Source organism: Hyaena hyaena, unplaced genomic scaffold (genome assembly GCF_003009895.1).
Source record: "Hyaena hyaena isolate Hyena2069 unplaced genomic scaffold, ASM300989v1 scaffold_291, whole genome shotgun sequence".
NCBI classification, from domain to species: Eukaryota; Metazoa; Chordata; class Mammalia; order Carnivora; family Hyaenidae; genus Hyaena; species Hyaena hyaena.
In genome coordinates, this window is record NW_024080921.1 from 1,435,344 (window position 1) to 1,454,966 (window position 19,623).

Consider the following 19,623-nt stretch of genomic DNA (forward strand, 5'->3'; position numbering starts at 1 on the left):
ACTTAATAAAGGGGTCATTTCTGCTCTTAGTGCTCTGTAAGTCAGAATGTTAGTTTCCCTGGTTACCTCACGACTCAGAATTTTGTCCTTTATAAAATTAAAGAAAAGCATGTTTTAAAGGGGTAATGAGGGTGGCCTGGGTGGCTTTGTTGGTTAAGCATCCAACTTTTGATCTCGGCTCAAACGTTGGTCTTAGGGTTTTTAGTTCAAGTTCCACATTGGGCTCTGCACTGGGTGTGAAGCCTTAACTTAAAAAAAATATATATTGGAGGCTGGGTTTTCATTTAATTTTTCAAGGAGTGGTACTCTCGCCCAAGAATTTGTGGCTGTGTTTATGAAAAGTTTAAACATTTTTTTGTTTAAATGAAAATTCTCCTTGTTGCGTGAATATTTGTGGCATTTTATTTTTTTAATATAGTTTATTGTCAAATTGGCTTACATACCCCACCCTGTGCTCATCCCAACAAGTGCCCTCAATCCCCCCTTCCACCCTCAGTTTGTTCTCTGCATATAAGAGTCTCTTGTGGTTTGTCTCCCTCCCTGTCTGTAACTATTTTTCCCTCTTCCCTTCCTCGATGGTCTTCTGTTAGGTTTCTCAAAATTTATGAATATTTATGGCATTTTACAGGAGGGGGGCAATTTATTATCTTCCCATACTCCATTTTGTCAAATTTTTATGTGGTGTCCAAGGCAATTTGATTTCTGCCTTTCTGATATATGGTTCTTTTCTTACTTTTACACAGCCTATAAAGTCGTTTAACTCCAGAGATTTACTGGAATATAAGTATTCTAGACCAATTAACACCTATTTCAGGTCAACTTGTAAGTTGTTTCAGATAGGATTGGTGTATGTGTGGAGGGAGCTAGCAGGCACAGGTGGCCAAGGAGGAAGACAGGTCCTGTCTCTAGAGAAGATAAACCAGCCAGAATGACAGAACACCTCTATCTGAAGGGAGAGTTCTTGGTGAGGAGATGATAGTTACGTTAAGGGAGTTCTGATCATTTTTCTTAGGAATCAACTTTACAAACATGTTTAAGAAAAATGTTAATTGCAAAACATTTTTGTTGAACCAAGTAACTAAAAGCATCTCATATTTAACTTGGTAGTGGCTATGTATAATGCCTAAACAGTAGACAATAAATAAATGAATAAATGTAACAATTTTAAGAAAAAGTTCAGGTTGGTCTTTCTACATAAAGTACTGAATGTAGGATTTTTTACCATCTCCCAGGGCAAGATAACTTGGAATAATAAAAAGTAAAGCAGCTTAGAATAATAGTCACTAACAGTTTTATTTCTTGGTCAAACTACAATAATTTTTCCTGCAGTTCCAATTTTAATAGGTGTCTTTCCTTAAAGCCTGATGTTTAAAATGGCAAGTAATTTACCAACATTTTTTTTAGTACATGGATGACTTTGAGAGTATAAGCCAAATATATCTATACATATATAAAATTAAGGATGTAAATAGAAAAATACCAGACAATTCTATCTTGTTCAGTGTGATATTTCAGTTATGTTATTATGAAAATACACTACAAAAGAAGCTTGATACTTCATTCCCTTCCATTTCATTCATAATAAAGACTTTATTATATTAAGTAATAACTATTATTGATTGCTTTTAAGACAACATCCATTAGGGGAAAAATTACTTACAGAGGAACTGAGTTGAACTAATTACGTGTCATCCTCTTTATTTAATACAGAATGATTAGAGAAGGAATGTTGCTTTTGTTCTATCAGAGTCTTATTGAGCTATGGAATTTATGTCTCTGTACATTTTATATGCATTTTAGAATCCTTAAGATTTGGATCCACACTATCTCCTCTTTCCAGAGTTTCTAAGGGTCATGATTATGAAGCCTTAGCAGAGTGTTTAATAATTCTAAATTGTAATTAGAAGGTAGTAGCTTTAAATGAATGCTTATTTGCTTGAAACAGCTGTTGGCATGTTTAATATAATAGTTTTGTATGCTATATAGTATTTCAGTATTAGGAGAAAATGATTTGTACATTCCATCCTCTTGGACTTTATCTTTCAGTTGTCAGAATGTCACCATTATTGCTGGGATTCCAAGAAATCTCTACAAATGCCTCTGATGACATCGGAAACAATTGGTTCTAATCCTGTGAACTCTCTTGTGAAGAAAGCGTGTGACTCCTTTGGTTTAGAGGCCATATCTTTCAGGTCATCCAAAGGTGCCCAAGCCACACCAACAGAGAAGATGGTGATCCCTACAATGAAAATATTTTTAAGTGCATTAGAACCAAACTGCAGCTTATATATAAAATCAGGTGTAAATATTATTCATGACTTAGTTCACAGCTGTAGAGAAAACTATGTAATGTCTGAAGGACTAGATCTCCTTCACCAAGCCCAAACCAAAAGCTTTGCCATCAGTATAATTTAATTAACCACATTAGCAGATAAATCACATGATCACTGACAAAAAGTATTTTGATAATCTGATAAACAACTTCTTAGAACAAACCTACAATACCATACTTAGTGAAATGGTAAAAACTGCCTGAGATTGGCAGGAGAATGGTCTGCCTACTATCCTCACTCCCAACTAATCACACTGGAGGCCTAGCCAGTATAACAGGATGAAAGAATGGCACAAAATCTCAGATATGTAAATGGAAGTTTTCTAAGACTCTTGCATTGAGAACAGTGACTAGTCTCTTGAATAATGAGAACTTTGCAATTTTGATGTGTGTGTTACACTGGCAAATGGACCAGTAGTCAGGAATTCTCAGTGTTGGGGGCTTGGGTGGCTCAGTCAGTTAAACGTCTGGCTCTTGGTTTCAGTTCAGGTCATGATTTCACAGTTGTGGAACTGACTCCCTAGGCCCTCCCCTCGCCCGCTCCACTGTCAGAATTGGATGCTTTGGGATTTTCCCTCACCCTCTCTCTCTACCACTACCCCACTTCAGGTGCACACATATGCATGTCCACGTGCTCTCTCTCTCTAAAAATAGACTTAGAAACAAATTGTGTCTAACCCCAAAGCAAAAATCTGCTGAAAAAACCTGCTAAAGAGAAAAAGGTCTGTGAAGCTCAATAATTTCTTCTAGTTATACGCTGAGGCATAACCTCTATATTCCCTTGCACTACTAGGTTTGTATTCCAGCTACATTTCAGGGTGGTAACTACATTGGTTTGATTTACCTCAATCCCAACTGCAGTAGTTGTTTAGGAGATTCTTAGTGTGCCCTACCGTCTGTCTTTTGGCTGAAATCCCCTATAATGTTTGGAGAACTTCTGAAATCACTTCAAAGACTTCATCCCCCTTCTGATGGTGTTCAGTGCACAAAGTTGTGAATATTTAAGACATAAAGCAAGTTTAGATTATGTAAACGCTCCTTGAAATAATTTGATTTATTATCCCCACACAACACAACACTCCCATCTCCCCTGGTAAAAGAAGTAAAAAGTTTCTCCCCTCAGTTTTCCTCACTTGTAGATTGATTCAAGCTCAAATTGTTTAGCTGTGACCCAATATATAATTAATTAGAACTAAAAAAAACAATTATGACCCAGCCCTGAAAGCCTACCTGGATTCTGGCTTTTGTTAACTTGTAATTCACTATCTCTAAAGGATAATTTTCATGAAAATGGTGTGGCCTGGGGCACCTGAGTGGCTCAGTTGGTGTGTCCGCTTGGGTCATGGTCTCATGGTTGGTGAGTTCAAGCCCCACATCTAGTTCCGTGCTGACAGCTCAGCCTGGAGCCTGCTTTGGATTCTGTGTCTCCCTCTTTCTCTGCCCCTCCCCCACTCATGCTCTGTCTCTCTCTCAAAAATAAATATTAAAAAAAAGAAAAAAGTTACCTAAGCTCCTGCAGTTTAACTAATTACATTGGGAAAATATATTTGATTTAATCTAGTTCACTTTTAGCCTGAATCTAACCCTGTTAACCATAAATTAGTTCAGTAAGATACATTTTTTAAGGAGTATGATAACAAACAGGTCTACTGATGTATAAAATAAGCCAGACATATATAAATAAGCCAACATATAGCTTAACTTGCACAGATGGGTTCCCTACCCTACTGAACAGTATCTTATCAATATAAAAGTACATAAGTGCATTAACAGGTGCTAATAAATGTATAAGGTTAAGTCATGAGGAATTAAATAGGGAAAAGTGTGGAAGAGTATACAAAAATGCAAGGCTGCTAACTCCCCTCTCCCAAGTTAGTGGAGGTTTTCTTGGTGTGTTTTGGGGTTTTTTTTGTCTTTTTTTGTTGTTGTTGTTGTTTTAAGTATTATTGGACCACAATCACTCAGTTTTATCCCAGGAAAGGGAATGTCAGCTTTTTGTTGCCCTATTTGATCTCAGCAACACATTATGCTAATGTTTTCAGGAATGAGTTCCCTTTGCCAAAAGTAATATTAAGGTTGGGGTGAGGGAGAAAGAAGACCTTTTTATACCCTTTTATAACATCAGAGTATGTTTTTATTATCTTAAGAGGAAAAAAAGATTAAGACACTAAAAAGGAAGTTTAGATGGAATAGAATTAAAGTCTACTGGACTAGCATCTTAAAAAACTCCTGCCAGACTCAAAACTAGTTTTTACAAAAGGATAAATTATCAAATAGATTCATGGTAAATGTTGATAAACTGTAATTGGGTGGGGAGATCTACTCCAAGTTTGAGCCAAACATAAGCACCTGTGACATGCTTCCTTGACAAATGACATGGTTCTCATGGCAATCCTCCCAACAATACGGTAGTTAGGAGTGTGGACTCAGCCGGAATGCCTAGGTTTGAATACTGGCCTCACCACTTGCTAGCTGTGTGATTTTGAGGAAATTTGTTGCCTTATCTGAAGAAAGGCACAGGACTGGTTTGGCAATTAAGTCAGTTAAAATTGGGTAAAGCTCTTAGAACAACGACTGCCATAATGTAGGTGTTTGTTGAATAAAATAAATGCTTATGTTTCTATTTACAAAACTCACTGAACCCCTCCTCCGTTCCCTACCCAGACAAAGGACAACAACTTACCTGCATCGTGTGCAGCAGCAGCAGGGCCTCGAACATCGTCATAGGACTGCCCGTCCGTGACGATTACCAGGAAGTTCTTGTTGGGGCTATCCCTCACGGGCCCAAACACATTTCTAACAGTGAAGGAAATGGCATCACCTGTAGCTGTTCCACCACTCATATAGCGAATGTTTCTGATAACAGCTAGGACATTCTCTTTGGTGCTGTAATCAGTGAAACTAAATTCTGTGCGCTGATCATAGGTGAACTGCACAGCAGCTATCTTGGCACCAATGTCTGAGATTTCAAAAGTCTTAGCTATGTTGGAAATGAACTCAAGCATGAGGCGAAAATTACTGTCTCCAACGCTGCTGGAACCATCAATTAGAAAGGCGATGTTCACTGAGTTATAGCAGGTCTTGCTGCACATCATCTGCTCATGAGTGCAGAGCTTCTGTACCAGAGGCTTTACATATTTTGTGGTGCCAAACCAGTTGGGCATGTGGTAAGAGAAGAAGCCATTATTCCGACAGACAGCCTAATGGGGGAGACATAAAAGGGATCAAAAAGTGTTTCTTCTTAAAAACAGTAAAAATATTTAAAGAGTGATAAAAACATTAAATCTTGAATCTTCATAGTTAAACGAGATAAGGGCCAGTCTTCACTTTGCCTTGAGGTCCAAAACTGAGTTACTACCCTAACAGAAAACACCCCTCACCTTCTTACCTTATCAACAAATGAAACATCCTGAACCATCCCCAGTTCTTCAGGGATAGGCTTGGCCACAGAAACTATAAATACATTGACACCAAACTCTCTGGCCACGATGCCTGCTTCCTCAATGTCATCAGAAGGCCAGCCATCAATAAATACCACCACCACTTTGGGGATCCCTCTTCTTACTCCAGCGTCTGCTGTGAAGAATTTCTGGGCGGTATGCTTCAAGGCTTTTCCTAGGTTTGAAAAAGAAGCAAGCTGGAGCAGCACCACTGCTCAAATGACACTTCTGTTTCCCTGTACCAACCTGATGCCACCAAAAGTTTAGGAATTTAACTTCAAAGAACTTGGTTCTGTAATAGATGCATCAGATGGGAAAAGTTTAACTATCCATCAGATCTATTTTTTTTTTTTGTCTTCACAACCCACATTACTTCTTCCCCCATCAACTCCCCGAAGCCTCATTTTTCCTTACCTTACATCAATCATCAGAAACACAACGGACTCCCACTACTGTACTTTTGCTATCTAACCCCTTAGGGACCGATTAGTACCTCTAAAGGTTCAGGACAAGAAATGTTCTTTCAGAGGGTCTATACTGCTAAATTAGTTCTTTCTGCCACATCTGCACTTGTTAAGTAAGTTCGTTGATCTTTGCTTCTTTTTAACATGCTGAACAGGTAGGTACTTCTTTAATGTGGCATCTGTTCTATCCAATATAAGGATTAAAAATCATAATACTTTTCTGGCTTATTTTAAACTAGGAATATTAATTAACCCTTTGGTATACTTTTCATTATAAATAGAGTATCTTAGATGATCCTAGCCAAGATTTCAGTGTCATGAGGAAGAGTTGCATGTCTGCTTAAATAAAATAGCCTAACACTGTTTTACATGTCTGATCACTTCATAACCCTCTCCTGTATTACATCCCAAGTGCCAAAGTCTACTTACCTGTATTGGAATTACCCCCTCTGAAACCTACTTCCTTTATGGCAAACAAAACATCTTTGGCTGATGTAAAGTTTTTCAAGTAAAATTCTATTTTGGGATGTTCACTAAGTGGAAAAATGGAAAAAAATGTTATCTAGGGAGAACTTGAAAAGTAAAACAAGCAACATCATATATCTTTTAAAAAAGTAAATTGGACAATGCCTAAATTTCTTAATCCCATGGTGTACAGTCAACTAAAGTATTACATCCTTACTTGAATTGTAAGGCATCTTGCAGAAATGTAACAAAAACAATTGCTACCTTGAGGGTTTATCTTGGTAATACGCTAAATACGTATTACATGTATCATGTCATTTCATCATAACTCTACACAGTGTAAACTACTATCCCTACTATATAAATGAAGAAATTGAGGCTCAGAGCCTTTTGGTAACTTGCCCAACAAAACATAGTTGGGCAGTTCAAATTCAGGTTTCTCTGGCTCCAGAGAACCTGAAACCAGGCTTCACTGAAGGCACTGCGCTTAATGGAAATCTGCAGAGGAGGGCACCAGAGTGTTGGAAGGTGACTGGGTGGGAGGCCAGGTCTTACCCAGTGGGCGACCTGGGGAGCACTCAACAGTCTGGGTCTATTAACTCAGGTTTCTGGTTAGAAGAGGCAACTTCAAGGACACTGAGGCCAACATTTTAAAAATGAGAAGATAGGAGAAAACATATCAAGTATTACCACTTTGAATTTGTGTTATAATAAATGATGCTGACATATCCTGATCTTAAAACTATGTATATTGCAGTATTTGGGATTTTCCATATTTAATAGTAAAAGGATTTCAACTCGTTTTTATCATTACTCTATGTTCATTAGAGACCATGTTGAGTAACAGTTAAAGCACGATTTGTTTTACTTAGTTTTTAGATAAGTCAGTATTTCATAAGTGTAAAATTTTAAGATCTTAGCGTTATCAATTGCCATTAAGTCAAGATTTTGAGGTAAATGTATAACACTGATTGTACCTCTGCATATCTGTTGGTATAATTTCTGTATATCTGGTGAAATGTTGGGCCACAATATCAGATGTTATGGACTGATAACCTTTTCACCTTAATGGTCACTTTTGTACTATCCAAATTGTGATTTATGAGATTTATTCTTATTTTTTCATCCTTAATGATATATTGTTATTCTGCTTAAACATAAAATCTTTATATGGTTTATTCTGAGGCTCTTCCTAAAATAGGAAAATTATAAGTCACAAAGTTTATAGAGAAGGTAGTCTTTATTTGACTCTATGAGACAGTGTAGCTTTCATCTGGAAAAATAACTGGATACAAATAGCAAAGAAAAAAATGTAAGAAGAAAAGTACTGAGGGGAATTTGCCTCCCCACTGGGATGTTAAAATGTACAGTAAAGCTACAATAATCAAAGCAGTGTAGAAAAGATGTAAGAATTACCTTATAGATCAAGGAAACTGACTTGCTTAATCTTGTATCAATGAAATAAACACATTTGTTTTAAGATACAGGACAAATGGTTAAATTATGTAGAAAACCAAGTTAAATTCTCATACCAAAAAAAATTTTATTTAAATTAAGAACCAGTTGTCAAAAGTAACATAAGAACAAATGAAATAGAAATCAATATCTATAGTACTGGTGCTACCCCTTGCACACTGATGACAGCAGTTAAAACTGGGTCAACTTTCTAGAAAGCAATTTAACTTTGTATCTGAAACCTTAAAAATGTCAGGACCTTTTAACCCAATCTCACTTTTAGGAATCTAGTCTAATGAACTAACCAAAGATGGCACAGGGTGACATAAAGATATTAATCACAATGTAATGTCCAATGGTGAAAAAATGGAAGAATGGTTAAACAGTCATGCAAAGGAACATTATAAAACATTAAAAAATTTAAATATAAGAAGTTTTTATTTTATTTTTGAGAGAGAGAGAGACAGAATGTGGGTGGGGGAGGGACAAAGAAAGAGGGAGACACAGAATCTGAAGCAGGCTCCAGGCTCTAAGCTGTCAGCACAGAGCCTGACCCATGGGGCTTGAACTCATGAACTGTGAGATTGTGACCCAAGCCCAAGTCGGACGCTCAACAAATTGAGCCACCCAGGAGCTCCAAAACATAACTTTTTAAAAGAGTGGGGGGCCTGGGTGGCGCAGTCGGTTAAGTCTTCGACTTCGGCCCAGGTCATGATCTCACGGTTTGTGGGTTTGAGCCCCGTGTCGGGCTTTGTGCTGACAGCTCAGAGCCTGGAGGCTGCTTCTGATTCTGTGTCTCCCTCTCTCTCTGACCCTCCTCTGCACATGCTGTCTCTCTCTCTCTCTCTCTCTCTCTCAGAAATAAATAAAACATTAAAAAAGCTTTAAAAATTAAGAATAAAGAAAATAAAAGAGTATTTGTGATATGGTAAAGTGCTCAAAATACTAAGGGATGAAAAAATGACAGAAAACATTTTTATAGTTTTGAGCTTTTGAGAAAGAAACACATATGCAGGAAGGGGTGAGGGATGGACCGAAATGGGGAAAGGGGAGTGAGAGATACAGGCTTCCCGTTATGAAATGAGTAAGTCAAGAGAATAAAAGGTACAGCATAAGGAATACAGTCAGTGGCACTGTACCAGCATCTTATGGTGACAGATGGGAGCTACCCTTGCAGGGAACATGGCATAACACACAATGGTGAATCACTATGTTGTATACCTGAAACTAATGTAACACTGTGTGTCAACTATACTTCAATTATACACACACACAGACACACATGTACAAACACGTGTTTTCTTAAAATACTGAAAGGACATAAGACATTTTATAGTAATTATCTCAGGAAGGCATCTTTGGAAATTTGTTTTCCTTGTGCTTTACCTGTTTTTCAAGCTTTCTGTAGTGGGCATATTATAATCCTCAAAGCCGTCAATATTATTTTTAAAACAATAAAATTAAAAAGGTCAAGCTTCAGATCTGCACCCATGGAACTATGGGAAATGTTTAAAAGAATTAATGACAGAATAGGGAAGAGAAACAGACCTATCACTTCTTCCTTCAGCAAAGAAGAATCAGGAATTCAGCAGAGTATATGTACAGAGGGAATTAGTGTGAACAGCAAAACCTTTTTAGTCTGCCTCTGGTCGTCAAATTCTCTAAATCCTTTTATTCCAAAATGGAAGCACTTAGACCTACCCAGTCTACTTAGGCTGTCTTACATCCTATATTTACAGTCCGGGATTCAGGCTGTACACAACTAAATGTGTTTATACTGAACTGAAGTTTATGTGTCCCCTAAAAGGACTGATCTTTTATCATTGAGTCTCCTCCCATTTTAAAAGTTGGTACCTGGCTTGAACAAGGCCCACGTGTGGTCCTTCTGTTCCAATTCCCAACATTAGAGCCACTTTGCCAACAAAATTCTTCTGTAGATTAAATCGGCGCTGCCCAATATTAAAACTTCCATCAATCAGAAATGCAATGTCTGCTTTACAGTCTGTGAAAACCCAAACACGTCTCTCCATTAGCAGTTTCAAGGGGAAGGAGGGAAAGAGAATGTTTTCCCAAATGGAGGCCTGGACTCTTACCTTTATTGCCAGTTTTCTTCTCGGGTGTTTTCTTTAGTCGTTTACCTGAAACGAAGGAAGAAGTGGCATTAATAACAGGAAGACAGTTTCATAGCAAGACGCCCACATGGGAAAAAGCTTGTGACAAGAAGTGCCATTCTTAAAAACACTTGCTTTTTAAAAAAATTAATTTTCTCACAATTTTTTGGACTGGGGAAGAAATGCCTCAACAAAGAAAGAAGTCAGGACTGTTGTAGGCCTTATCACCAATCCAGGACTTGATATCTCAAACCCACAATTGAGGCAGGACTGGAAACTCAAAGAGTTACATTCTAATGTTTAGATTCAATGTAATTTCATTGATTTTAAAGCTGCCACAGTCTTAGGAAAGGACATCCCTGGCTTTTGTTAAAATGGACACACACTGAATTCCTTTTATACATATGGCAAATGGAGCTAGGAAGTTACTTTGTTCAGTTTCTAGGCATGGTTTATTAGAAGAAATAGTAGGACTTCAAGAGAATGTCTGGTAGCAGAGTTTATAATTGAAAATAGAAGGATAGGAATTTGAAGTATAAAATTAAATGTTTTCTTATGTAACGCACTAGTAAACTTAAGATACTTGGTTTGTGTTTCTTAATTCTTTTCTTAATGTTAGAGAGAGAGAGAGAGAGAGAGAGAGGACATAAGCAGAAAAAAGGGGCAGAGGGAGAGAGAGAATCTTAAGCAAGGTCCATGCTAAGTGCAGAGCCTGACACAGGGCTCAATCCCATAACCCTGGGATCATGACCTGAGCTGAAATCAAGAGTTGGACTTTCAACCAATGAAGCCACCTAGGTGCCCCTGCTTTGTGTTTCTTTAACATCAATTACTTTTTTATTTTTTATTTTTAATTAATCTATTAATTTATATTTGAGAGAAAGGGACAGAGAGAAACTCCTAAGCAGGCTCTGCACTGTCAGCACAGAGCCCGATACAGGGCTCAAACCCACAAACTACAAGATCATGACCTGAGCCAAAACCAAGAGCTGGACACGAAATCCACTGAGCTACCCAGGTGCCCAACATCAATTACTTTGTAAAGAAAATCTATCAACAACACGTTTATTTTTAACTTCCAAATGCTGTGCCAGGCGACTAGGAGATAGCTTCCATATTTCATACCTGTTGGCGGACGTGCTGTGGACACTGCTTGTCCTGTGGCCTCCTGGGTACCACTTTTTCCTTCTGTTAAAAGAGAAGACTATTTTTCTCTCTTCCTTCCTTGCCATCAAAATATAATGAATCTAACTTAGGGGTCTATGGGATGATAAATGTAATCAAGTCATGGCAACTGCGTAAGTAGTTGCTTCATGCGAGTTTCAAAGACCAAAATGAATTCTCATCTATTAAATTGTATTTTAAAAGAATCACCTAAAATGGATTCACATTCATTTTCATTCACGAGATTTTTTATTTAGTGTTACTCATATCAGGGCATTCTGATCACAGAATGAACGTTTCTATTGCAATTTTCTAACAGCAAGATTATCATTCCTCCATTCAGCCAAGTTTGGCCTGAGAGGGTCTTTGCCTATCCAGACCCCTGACTCTGGCCCATAGTTCACTCCTTCAAGTCTTAACCACAGGTTTTCCCATCAGAGTCAAAGAGGTGGGGCTATGAACAGCAGAAAACTTTTCTTAGCGTCAGGCAGTATTTATACAAAGGTAAAAATCAATATAATTGTACCTACTTGTCACTGTGAAAGAAGCAGACCATCTGGAAAGTGTTTGAGACTGGATGCCATTGGCAACTACTGAGGAATAGTTTTCTCGACCTGGTAGGCTATAGATTCGTACAGGTCCCCCTGAATTGCTGATTACTCCCCTGCAACACAGAAAAACAGCTGATATTCTACCCACACTTTTGCAGGGGTATCCAGCTGACTTATAGTGCCGTGTTACATCTATTGTTCTGATAATCAAGAAAATAGGTAAATCAGGGAAGACATCTAAGGATGGTGCCAGCCTTTTTAAAAGCTTGTTTACACAGGTACAAAATCTGCCTGCGAAAAAATGGTTTTATGCCATCAAACTTCTTAAATGTTGATAGGAACATACCTATAAGATCCCATTTCCTACAGTTCGGAGATTCAGGGTTAGGAGCATCAAGAAATTTTCTTAGTTTTCTAAGGTACTTTAACTATATGCCCTTGGACAACATAAAAAAAAAAAAAAAGTCTTGTAGGATAGCAGAATGGGTGATGAATATGGGATCTGGAGGCAGACCTGGCCTTTCATTTCCAGCTCTGGCACTTGCCTAACAGTGGTGACCGTGGGCAAGATCCTTGGCAACTGAGTTGAGATTCCTCATCTATAAAATGGAATAAAATTGTACCCACCCTATAGAGAGTTCTCATGGAAGTTAAAACTATGTCTGGCATATAGCAAAACCCCACTAATATATTACATGATTAGAAGTGTTGTAAATCACTCTAGCTGCCAAGATATAATACAATTTGCCTTTAGTCAGAAAGCTTCCTTTGTGCAGCTGGTGCTTCATGCATATCCAGGAAAACCTTAAAAATGTATCTATCTTCTATGGCAAAAATTGACACCAAAAGAAAGAAGGTAGCGGGTCCACTTGGCTAACAAGGGAAAGGAAATCATCACACTTGGATTCCTCTCCCCTTGGTATGTTCCAGCTTACCTGTGGATAGCTGCACCACATATGCTTGATACAGATGCGTACACTATGTTCCCAAACACGGAAAATTCCTCCAGAGAGCAGCCCCCTGGGCAGAGGACATCTGCTTTCTCTTTCCTGATGTCCAGGCCTCTGGTAAAGCATGTGATAGCAATGGGAACTGAAGAGAAAGGAAGGAATGCAGTGACCATCCTCAGGACTTTGAGGGGGTGGGGAGGTGGAAACTAGTGTACGAGGTTGAAGGTTTACCCCCCTAAGTTCTACACTTCTTGTTAAGAATGTTTACATATGTACGGTTCCACACCATTCCCGATTTTAGGTAGCCAAAACCCAGCTTTTCAATATAATCTAGTCCTCAGCCACTCCAAAGCCTAACGGGAGAATTTTCTCAGTTCCAATCAGTTTGGGAATACGTAATCAGAAATAGATCAGAACTGGAAAATGACATTAGTCAGTCACCATTTATTAATTCATTCTAGAAACATAGAAAACTCATTTATGATGGTGACTGTGGACACAGTTGCCTGAGCTAAAGATATTATATCTGGGCCAAGCCTGTGAGGAATATTTTCATAGACACATGCACAAACCTCTTCAAGTCCCATCCTTTGCTTTGAAAGACAATTTATACTAGTTTTCCTCCAAATGCAGTGTCTTAAAATTATGTCTTAAGGAAGCCAGTAAAAAGATGTTTCACGTTACAAAATGTCATTTAGCTCAATCGCTTGTTTTATAGATGCAGAAATTAAAGCCACGGGTTAATTTGCCCTAGGTCAGAGTCCAACTTCTGCAGGACAAGGATCAGGGAAGTTAGTCCCTTCGGAATGAAGCATTTTTATCTGAACTGAACGTGCTTATTTCTGGTCCAAATCTGTCCAGAGAGATATATCAGGCAGTGATTTCATTTTTAGAAAACAGTGTCAATGCTCTCAAGTTTTACACAGCCAACCCAACTAATAAGGAATTGAAGTTTGTACTACAAAAGATGTTAGGTAGATCCAAGATATCGGCAACATGTAACAAGATAACATAATACAACATGTTGACTCATCAATTTACTGTGAATTTTAAGTTGAGAGTAATGTCATTAAATACTCTTTTTCCAAACACAAGATATTGTGATTATCCAAACCTTTTGAAACAGATGTTAATCAAACAAACACCTTTTTTCCAAGACAGTAATACTGTTTGGTCACACTGCCCCTTTGAGTAGCCTGCCTCTAACAAGGACCCTCTTCCCAAAGCTCTCTGTGCTGAGTTGCACCCTGGACCCCATGTGTTCATGGAAGGGAAGGCAGGGTGCCAGGTGCAGTGCTGACTCCTTAGCTGTCCACCACTCTAGATAGCGGGGCAAGTTAAAATCCTTACCAAAAACAGCGCCCTCATACCTATGAGCCCCATACCTGTCATCAAACAACCTGAATCCTTTCTCCCACTTTTGGTGTTGTCAGAGGCTCTGCCTAAATTTAGCTCTCAGCACTGACTTGAGGGAGGGAGGGAGGGAGGGAGGGAGGGAGGGTGTGTGTGTGTGTGTGTGTGTGTGTGTGTGTGTGTGTGGCAGGGGGGTGGAGTTCTGAAAACAGCCCCCAGTGCAATGTTTACCTTCATTCCTCCTTGCAGGAAAACAAAGGATAGATTTTGTAAAAAGCGTTTGCCTTTTATATTGTAGAAAACACACACATCCCTACTCGGACTTCTCCGTGTGGAACACACTGTTTTTTAGACTCTCTCCAATATGAAATGGGTCTATAAATAGAGGTCACTCCTAGAAACCAGGGGTCCAGGCAACGTGGGACATAAGCAATTCTCTGCCTCTGTTAGCTCTCGCAGTTTGAAGTCGGGTCTGGGAGGCTTCTCACTGGCCTCAAACGCCCGGAATTAGCGTGTCCCTTGGTGGGGCTCAACGAATACTACCCCGCCTTGACGTCTGCAGCCGAGGCTCGCCTCGCCAGGTGCCTCCCGCCACGTGGGGAGTGGATTCCAGGAGGCTTCCTTCTCCGCGCCTTCGGAAAGAACGTCCTCATCGGATGCCAGGGGCCCCCTCGCGTGGGAGAAACGGGTAAGCCCGGCGGGTACACAGGCGGTGGGTGTGGATCCGGGAGCGCCAGGCAGCCGCTCCAACCGCGGCACCCTGCAGCTGCGGTCCCCAGGGCCACGGGCCGGAGGCTCGGTCGGAGCGCGCCTCTACCAGCCGGCCCGCAGCCCCTCCCACCACCTGGACCGAGCCCTGCTTCCCCGACCCGTGAACACGCCACTCACCGGCTCCCTCGCTGCCCGCAGGCTCCGGCAGCCGCAGCAGACAGACACCTGCGACGAGAAGACAGCGCGAGGGCTCGCCCCACCTCCACCCCGCTTGGTGCGAGGGGAAGGGGCGGGGAGGGGCGCGTACCCACCGAGGCAGAGAACGGGGATCCAGGCTGCAGACATGGTGGTCGAGGGGCTGCTTGGACCTGGGAGAGAGGGAAAATGCAAGGGAGGCTGCAGGGAACGGAGACCCGTGCGTCCCAGTCACCGTGCGCCCGCCCTCCCGCTAGAGATCCCGCACCCCTCGGAAACCCAGGGGCGGCGGGGTGGGGGTGAGACCTAAGAGGCGGGTGTCAGAGCTAGCGCCTCTCTCTGTCTGGAGGCGACGTTCCGGCTGCAAACAGAGCCAAACCCAGCATCGATGTGCAACCTCGGCCCGGAGGAGGCGGTGAGATATCAAGACAGAAAGAAGCTGGGCGCGACAAAGGAGAGACTCAGACAAGCCGGTGTCCGGGACCCGCACGCCCGCCGCCGGGACACCCAGGGGTGCGCACCTGAGTCGGATCCGCCCGGCTGCGCCTGAGTGCGGACAGCGCGGCTCCCGCCGCCGCTATAAAGGCCGGGCGGCGCGCATGAGCACTGCGAGGGGGGTGCGCGGGGAGGGGGGCTGGGAGCGGGTCCCCCGGGGCCGGGCGGCGGCCGGCCAGCTCCGCCCTCCCCCCGCCGGGCCCGGGGGGCGGGGGGAAGCCCGTGCCCAGGCGCCTCCCCCCGCGGCGCGGACCTCGGCCACCTGGACGCCGCGTCCGTCCTTAGGGGAGGCGCGAAGGAGTCCCGGGCGCCCCGCGGGCCCGGCGTCAGGGGTGCGGGAACGTGTGCAGGACGGCGGTGGGAGCTCGGGGTCCCCGGCGCCAGCCGCCGCATGTGGGCCGCGCTCGGGTTTGGGAGGCTGCCCGACGTGCGGGACCGGCCTCACCGGGGCTGGGAGGGAAGGGCCCCGCACGCGGCTCCCGACGGTGCAGCTGCGGCGCTTGCGGGGAACGCCGGCTTCGCTCCGGCCGAGGCGGCTGAGTTGGCCCAAGGCCGCCGCCCGCCCAGGCCTTGCGCCCCCGGAAAGCCGCCAGGTCCCCGCGGCCTCGGAACCAAATTTCCCAACTTCGTGCTCGCGTGGAAACAGAGTTCCTACTTCTAAAGCAAAAGCAACCTAGGCAAACGCGTCCCTCGTATTTTTAGAAACCCTGCCAACTGATTGGTTATTCTTTCGACCGTAGGGATCCAGCAGCCTTCCGACTTGGTTTCTGGGCGAATCGATTTTCCCCAGTGGGCTCATCCACTGGAAGGGGAGGGCCACGCTTCAGAGGTGGCCCGGGCCTCTCGCTGTATTTGCCTTTTCTTCCTTTCTGGGTCAGAAAGGAATTGATTGATGGCCTCTCCAAATTCCCAGACCTGGTGTCTGTAGTGATTGCACAGAATCTCAGACTTGGTACTGTGTCCTGTCTCATCCTGGTAACTTTTAACAGGTGGAAGCGGGAGAAAGCGGAATCGACAGACAGTGTGACCTCCATGGCCGCATAGGAACCACCTCCAGACCCAGGAGAGGTGGCGGAATATGGTTTTTTCACATAGTTTTATTTAGTCCAAAGAGCAATTTATTTTGGTCCAAAGAATAACCAATAATTTATATGCCATAAACCCCATCCCTTGTGTGTGTAAAATCCATGATTATTAAATTTATAGTTTTACAGCCATCACAACAATCCAATTTTTGAACATTTCCGTTACCCCCAAAAGGATCCCTTCTCATTGACGGTCAGTTCTCCCCAACCCTCAGCCCTAGGCCACACTGATTTGCTACCTGTCTCTTTACATTTGTCTTTATTGACATTATATATAAATGGAATAATACAACTTCTGTTACTGAGCATGTTTTTGAGGTTTATCCATGTTATAGGATGTATGTGTACTTGCTTTAAAAAAATTTTTTTTAATGTCTATTCATTTTTGAGAGAAAGGGACAGAATGTGAGTGGGGGAAGGGCAGAGAGAGGGTGACACAGAATCTGAAGCAGGTTTCAGGCTCTGAGCTGTCAGCACAGAGCCGGATGCAGGGCTCAAGCTCCAAAGGGGGAGATCATGACCTGAAGACGGATGCTTGACTGAGCCACCCAGGCGCCCCTGTGTACCTGTTTTTTATTGCTCAATAGTATTCCCATACATTTTGGGTCAGGAAAGAAACATAGCACCCCCACCTGGAAGCCAAGCACTATAGTGGTTTTTACAACTGTCCTCTACGTCTGGAATGAGTCAGTGTTTGAAATCAAGCAACTGGGCCGGGGGGGGGGGGGGGTGCTGATTTAATTCCCTTTACTATTTGAATGTCTTCTGGAGAGAAGAGACTAAATAAATAACATTTGTTGGCTGGGAAGTTTTTTATTCTTATTTTCATGGCTGCTTTAAAGATTTAATCTCTTCCATGGTAAAAACAATTGCCCTTTTCTTAGAAACCCAATAATCTAGCCTGATAGTTTTCTTAGGAGAAATTTCAAGCCTTCAGGACTATTAAAGCTGTCTTTTCCCTGATTGTTTATTGAGTGTCCTCAATCAGTGTTGGATAATCTCCTCCAATTAGGCTGGGCAGATTGTCATGATGCTACATAATGAGGGAGAGTTCACATCCTGGAAAACAGCTCCCACTCCACAGCTCTGCCGGCAGGTGCCCGAATGGCCAGAGGGGTGCATGCTCTTCAGAGCTCCCACAGGGCACAGCCCTCCTGTGATGTAATTTCACCGAACCATGTGGCAGAATGAAAACTATGCAACTATTTCTATGATTGACCCTGAGTGTATGACTCTTAAAAAATAAAGGAAATACCTCATTGAGTTTCATAGTTGTTTACCCAAAGATACAATTTTAATTATTTTGTTTTGATATATTTAAGAGAAGTTATTCTTCTTTCGGTTTTTCTGGTTTGTAAGGCCAACCAGGGAGGGAGGGGAAGTGGGGGATTTCTCATTCTCACTTAGTTTGCACCTCGTGCTCACCATAAGTATACTAGGGAAAAAATAACTTAAGAAGTAGTTGTTACTGCTGTGGCAATATCTGAAGGAGAGAGGGAAAGTCAGAGGAATCTGGGTATGTTTGACTTAAAAAGACAAATTGTTAAAATTAGAGTTTTGCGTTCAGTTGGGTGTCATTTCGGGTTATTGTACTCCTGAGATGTCTGGGTAGTTTACCCTGATTTAATTAAGACTATTTGATATTCAAGGGGCGCCTGGGTGGCTTAGTCGGTTAAGCGTCCGACTTTCGCTTGGGTCATGATCTCGCGGTTCGTGGGTTCGAGCCCCGCGTCGGGCTCTGTGCTGACTGCCAGCTCAGAGCCTGGAGCCTGTTTCAGAGTCTGTTACTCCCTCTCTCTCTGACCCTCCCCCTGCTCATGCTGTTTCTCTCTCTCTCTCTCTCTCTCCTAGAAATAAGTAAAACATTTTTTTTTTTAAAAAAGACTATTTGATATTCAAAATTTAAACTAACTCTCTGTAGAGCAGTGGATTCCTAACTGGGCTGCACAATGGAATCACCTGGGGAGCTTTAAAAAGTACCAAAGCCTGAGTCCCACCCCGGAGATTCTATGTAATTGGTCTGGGATGGGGCCAGTGTATTAGAATTTTTTAAAGCTCCAGGTGATTCTAATGGGCTGCCCAGGGTGTGTAATACTTAGCTCAATGATAGAGGTTAAGCTAATAATTCTGATTTTTCATTCTTCTTTCATTATCTTTTCATTAAAATTCCATCAAAAATATGTCTACTGTGTTTCCAAGATAAAACATAGAAGCATCTTCTGGCCTGATGGTTGTTTAAAAGCAATCATTAACAAGGGCTCCTGGCTGGCTCTGTCAGAAGAGCTTGCAACTCTTGATCGTGAGGTCATGAGTTTGAGCCCCACAATGGGTATAGAGATTATTAAAATATAAATAAATAAAACTTTAAAAACAATCCCTAACAGAAGAGTTGGAAACTCAATTTCAAAAGTAACTTTCGGGGCTCAGTCGGTTAAGCGTCTGACTTTGGCTCAGGTTATGATCTCACTGTCCATGGGTTCGAGCCCTGTGCCGGGCTCTGTGCTGACAGCTAGCTCAGAGCCTGGAGTCTGCTTCAGATTCTGTGTCTCCCTCTCTCTCTCTGCCCCTCTCCTACTCGCTCTCTGTCTCTGTCTCTCAAAATAAAATAAACACATAAAAAAAAATTCTTTTTAAAAGTAATTTTCCCCAAGTGTGCTGTGTGGTCACAGAATGGGCTGGTCTTGTTGAGGGAATGATCTACCTCTAAAACTTGTATTACTCTAGGTGGCATTTTTAGGCTTCATGATGCTGCTGACAGCTCAAGAGAGTTTCTCAAGAATAGTATGGTTCTCTGATTAGATTCAGCTCATTACTTCCACAGATAAGCTTTTAGTTTACAAGTCCCTTCTCTG

At 42.0% G+C, this 19,623-nt stretch overlaps 1 protein-coding gene across 3 annotated transcripts; it reads right to left on the minus strand.

The window, feature by feature from the left end:
* Positions 1-1,274: 1,274 nt before the first annotated feature.
* Positions 1,275-16,148, minus strand: COCH (cochlin). 3 transcript variants are annotated; one of them, XM_039247123.1, is made up of 12 exons: positions 15,713-16,148; positions 15,308-15,364; positions 15,174-15,221; positions 12,918-13,074; positions 11,962-12,095; positions 11,393-11,455; positions 10,250-10,294; positions 10,011-10,158; positions 6,666-6,769; positions 5,721-5,947; positions 5,016-5,532; positions 1,275-2,239 (listed from the first exon to the last, which is right to left on the minus strand). In XM_039247123.1, the coding sequence occupies exons 1-12, from the start codon at positions 16,077-16,079 to the stop codon at positions 2,064-2,066; spliced, it is 2,043 nt and encodes a 680-aa protein (XP_039103054.1). In that variant the 5' UTR covers positions 16,080-16,148; the 3' UTR covers positions 1,275-2,063. The 3 variants fall into 3 exon arrangements, with proteins under 3 accessions (XP_039103054.1, XP_039103056.1, XP_039103055.1); XM_039247125.1 differs by having other exon boundaries at positions 15,940-15,952; XM_039247124.1 differs by having other exon boundaries at positions 15,498-15,741.
* Between the last annotated feature and the right edge of the window lie 3,475 nt (positions 16,149-19,623).